General features: G+C 38.9%; 1 protein-coding gene across 1 annotated transcript; it reads left to right on the forward strand.

The window, feature by feature from the left end:
- Nucleotides 1–716: 716 nt before the first annotated feature.
- On the forward strand, nucleotides 717–4,285 carry LOC103453962 (probable LRR receptor-like serine/threonine-protein kinase At3g47570). Its single transcript, XM_029098794.2, has 2 exons — nucleotides 717–3,611; nucleotides 3,725–4,285. The coding sequence occupies exons 1-2, from the start codon at nucleotides 893–895 to the stop codon at nucleotides 4,090–4,092; spliced, it is 3,087 nt and encodes a 1,028-aa protein (XP_028954627.2). The 5' UTR covers nucleotides 717–892; the 3' UTR covers nucleotides 4,093–4,285.
- The last annotated feature ends 653 nt before the right edge of the window (nucleotides 4,286–4,938 follow it).

The raw sequence follows: 4,938 nt of genomic DNA on the forward strand, positions 1-4,938 counted from the left end.
AGTGAGGCGTTAATAATTGGATATGTCTACAGTGGTGGAATTCTCCTGCTAGAGACTTGAGCCCCCATGAAGTTTAAAAATTAAGAAAACTTGATCTCACTAGTAATTGTTACCATTTTTAAAAAGGAAAACTAACGAAAAGTCTAAAAAAAACTTCCCTTTTAATGAAAAATCTTTTTTAAAGGTATAGTGAATAGTACCAGAGAAAAGTAAAAGTGTGGTTTTTTGTTAAAAGTGAACAGCACCTGGAGTGTTTCGTTAAAACTCCCTTTTTAAAAAGGTTGCATCCACAACAAGCTTTCTTGCAATGATACTTTAGGGGAACTATGAAAAAATTAGCAATCTCACAGTCTGACCCCTCAGAAAACGTAAAGACTTCAAAATTTCCATTCATAGCTAGGGTAGCCCTGCTAAGGTAACTTTCATATTAGGTGACACCAACGTGACGTCTTATGTGAGAAAATATTGGGTTCCATGTATTTGTTTTTCCGTTTTGGATGATTGCTAAAATGAATTATGGATGATAATGCTATTATGTATGGTTGCCAAAAATGTTTCCTGTCAGCTTCTGAAGTCAAGGTGCTTTAATGGTCTTGGTCCTTGGCGTACCGAAAGTGCCAAACAATAGGTCCCAGTAGTGGAAGTATGGTAACGATGTCGTCTAAAGAAACAAGCCAAAGTTGTTACTTGTTATCATTTACTTGGACTTAATCCTTCTCATATTTGAATTTTCAAGAACCAGAAACTGTGGTGTAAGTTCCTCCTATGATCCTATCCTTCTATAAATTTCCTTGTCATGCAACAAATGGAACTCACCAAATTCGCAACTCAACACCCATCTCTCTATTTCTTTCTGCTTCTCTCTCTAGTTATATAGTTAACCAGATCAGAAATGGGGGTTTTGGTTGTGAAATTGATCTTAATATACTTGCTTTTCAGTGCAGTGTTCATTTGCTGTAGGAGCTCCCTGCAATCGGGACTCGGAGGGAATGCGACGGATAGGCTGGCGCTGCTAGCCATCAAAGCTCAAATAAAGCAAGATCTCCATAATTACAACGTGATGAGCTCCTGGAACGAATCCACGCACTTTTGCATGTGGCATGGTGTGACGTGCAGTCGACAACATCGCCAAAGGGTCACTAAACTGGACCTGCAATCTCAAAATCTGGTAGGGAAACTATCCCCAAACATTGGAAATCTAAGTTTTCTAAGGGAGCTGTGGCTTTCAAACAACAGCTTCAGTCATGAAATTCCACCACAAATTGGGAGTTTGCGTAGATTGCAGGTATTGCAATTAGACGTTAACTCGTTTAGTGGCAGTATTCCACACAATATATCATATTGCTTCAACCTTATCTTTGTGAATTTCACTTACAACAAGTTGGTGGGTAAAATTCCTTCAGAAGTTGGATTGCTGTCGAAGCTGCAAGAATTTACATTAGAATATAATAATGTAACGGGACAGGTCCCTCCTTCCTTGGGGAACCTTTCGTCTCTCCAGGGACCGGGTCTTCTCAATAATAGCTTGATGGGAAACATCCCCAGTTCTCTTGGCCAATTGAAAAAATTAACCTTCTTGGGATTGGGGTTAAATCAGTTGTCTGGTAGCATCCCTTCCTCCATTTATAACCTCTCTTCTCTTGTTACATTTTCCATAGAAGGTAACCAAATTCAAGGGAGTATTCCATCAGATATTGGCAAAAATCTTCCTAATCTCGAAATCTTCAGCGTCTTCTCAAACCAATTCACTGGGTCCATACCTCCCTCGTTATTCAATGTCACAAGTGTTGAGTCATTTGAAGTTGGGAGTAACAACCTAATTGGACAGGTACCGAGTCTCCAAAAGCTTCACAACCTTCTGCTTTTCAACATTCAATTTAATAATATTGGAAGCGGTAAAGATGGTGACTTAAGTTTTCTCTCGGACTTGACCAATGCCACCCAGTTACAATGGTTGATTATTAGCAACAACAATTTTGGAGGGACATTGCCCGTGTCAATATCCAATCTCTCAACCAAACTTGAAAGGTTTTGGGTTCAACATAACCAAATATATGGAAGCATCCCATCTGGGATAGGGAATCTGGTGAGCTTGGAATCGTTGCTTTTGGGGAATAATAGCTTCACAGGTAACATCCCCTCTGACATGGGTAAGCTTTCCAACCTTGGAGCATTAGAAATTTTCACAAACAATTTATCAGGAAATATTCCGTCTTCCGTAAGAAATTTAACCAAGTTATACCATCTTGATTTGGATGTAAATTATCTTGAGGGCAGCATTCCTTCAGGTCTCGGGGAATGCCATGGGTTGCAAGCGTTGTATCTTTCTGATAACCTTCTTAATGGCACAATACCCAAACAAGTTTTTAGACTCTCCTCCTTATCAATTTCTTTGAACTTGTCGAATAACCTCTTCACAGGTTCCCTTCCCTCGGAGGTTGGGAATTTACAAAGTCTAAGTGAATTGGACGTTTCTGATAACATGTTATCTGGAGAACTCCCCAGTAGCCTTGGTGGTTGTGAGAGTTTAGAAGTCCTGCATTTGCAAGGAAACTTCTTCAACGGGTCCATTCCTTTGTCTATGAGTTCAGTGAGAGGGATTCAAGATCTAGACCTTTCTCGCAATAATTTTTTAGGTGAAATTCCAAAATTTTTAGAAGGTTTTAGAACCCTGAATAATCTGAACTTATCATTCAATCAATTTTGGGGAGTGGTACCAACTGGAGGTGTTTTCAAAAATGCGAGTGCTATTTCAGTTGTTGGCAACACTAATCTGTGCAGCCCTGTTGCTAATTTAAAACTTCCCAAGTGCAAGTCTAAAGAGACCAAGAAACGAAGATTGTCTCGTAGCTTGAAACTAATACTCCCTTTAGTATTTGGACTTACTCTTCTAGGAATAGCCATGGTGTTCTCCTATTTCTTTCTTTGTTCGTCAAGGAAGAAAAGGAAAGAAATTTCATTGAGCACTTTGGGGAACACTATTTTTCAAGTGTCATATGCTACTCTACTCAAAGCTACTGACGGGTTCTCAGAGGCTAATTTAATTGGTGCTGGTAGTTTTGGGTCTGTGTACAAGGGAGTTCTTGATGAGGATGATAAAGCTCAACTTGTTGCCGTGAAGGTGTTTAACTTGTTATGCCATGGAGCTTCGAGGAGTTTCATAGCCGAATGTGAAGCTTTGAGAAATATTAGGCACCGAAATCTCGTCAAGACTATAACCGTGTGTTCAAGTGTTGATTTTCATGGTAATGATTTCAAGGCTCTAGTTTATGAGTTCATGGACAACGGGAGCTTAGAGGAGTGGCTGCATCCACCTACTGGAACTGAAGAGTTGAGAGATCATGTACCCAAGAAGTTAAGTCTTCTTCAGAGGCTAGAAATTGCCATTGGTGTTGCTTGTGCACTAGATTATCTTCATAATCATTGTGAAACGCCAATAGTTCATTGTGATCTCAAGCCAAGCAACGTTCTCTTGGACAACGAACTGACTGGCCATGTTTCTGACTTTGGAATAGCAAGGTTTCTCTCACAAGTAACGAGTAATGTTTCAGCAATTCAAAGTCAGACAAGTTCCGCTGGAATAAGAGGAACGGTTGGTTATGCAGCTCCAGGTATATATATGTTAGATATATACTTCATTATATTTCCTTTTTTATTTTGGAATATTTAATTTACAAAATTCAAACTGAACTATTTATACACAAATGTGATGTTTGAATTGTAGAGTATGGCATGGGGAGTGAGGTGTCAACGAATGGTGATGTCTACAGCTTTGGCATTCTCTTGTTGGAGATGTTTACAGGGAAGAGACCCACTGACAACATGTTTGGTGATAGCTTGAACCTTCATAATTTTGTCAAGATGGCTCTCCCTGGGCGAGTTATTGAGATTGCAGATGCACCACTTCTTCAAGGAGGCTCGAACGAGAATCCCAATCAATGCAGTTCGAGAATTCATAAAGTTGAGGTGTGCTTGAGTTCAATATTTAGAATTGGAATTGCTTGTTCTGCTGAATCCGCAATAGATCGACTAAAGAATATCAATGATGCTGCATCTGAACTTCATTCCATTAGGATTACTTTTCTTGGATAGAAACTCCTTTTTATGTGCTTTTGTGATAGAGAAATTTCGTGTACTGCCTATGTAAGTCTAGCTTTTATGTTACCATAGTAGATGTGGAAGTTTGCAATGTAAATAATCACCAATGAGGTTCATTGTGTGAAGAGTGTATTACTACTTCTTGTACTTGGTATTTTTGTGTAATATTTACATCGATTGAAGTCTAGTTCCCGAAGTTGTTGAATATTCACTTTGACAGATTCCAAATTTTTGAAAGATTCATAACCTCAAGACCCTCAACATTCAATAAAATCATCTTGGAAGCTGTAAAGATGGTGAATTGAGTTTCCTATCAGACTTGACCACCATCAATGTAAGGTGTTTTCGAAAATCAAAGTGTTATTTCAATTGTTGACACACTAGATTCTGCAAGGGAATTCCTAATCTCAAGCTGCCCAACTGCAAGTCTAAAGAGCTCCAAGAAAAGAAGATTAGCTTATAGCTTGAAATTAATAATCCCTTTAGTATTCGGACTTGCTCTACTTTGCAAGTGTCATATGCTAATTTCTCAAAGCCGCCGATCGGTTTTCTTCAGCTAATTTGACCGGTATTGGCAGTTTCGAGTTTGCATACAAAAGGGTTCTTTATACTGACAATAGAGCTCGACTTGTACTTGTAGCTATGAAGGTTTGAGAAATATCAAGCATCAAAATCTCATCAAGGTCATATCTGCATGTTTTCTCGATGATGATTTCAAGGCTCTAGTTTATGAGTTGAAGCACCAAAGGAGCTTAGAGGAGTGGTTGCATCCCCCTTTTGTAATTGAAGAGGTAAGAGATCAATACATCCAAGAATTTAAAATCTTCTTCAAGGGCTAGA

The sequence above is a fragment of the Malus domestica genome, chromosome 11 (genome assembly GCF_042453785.1).
Source record: "Malus domestica chromosome 11, GDT2T_hap1".
Taxonomy (NCBI): domain Eukaryota; kingdom Viridiplantae; phylum Streptophyta; class Magnoliopsida; order Rosales; family Rosaceae; genus Malus; species Malus domestica.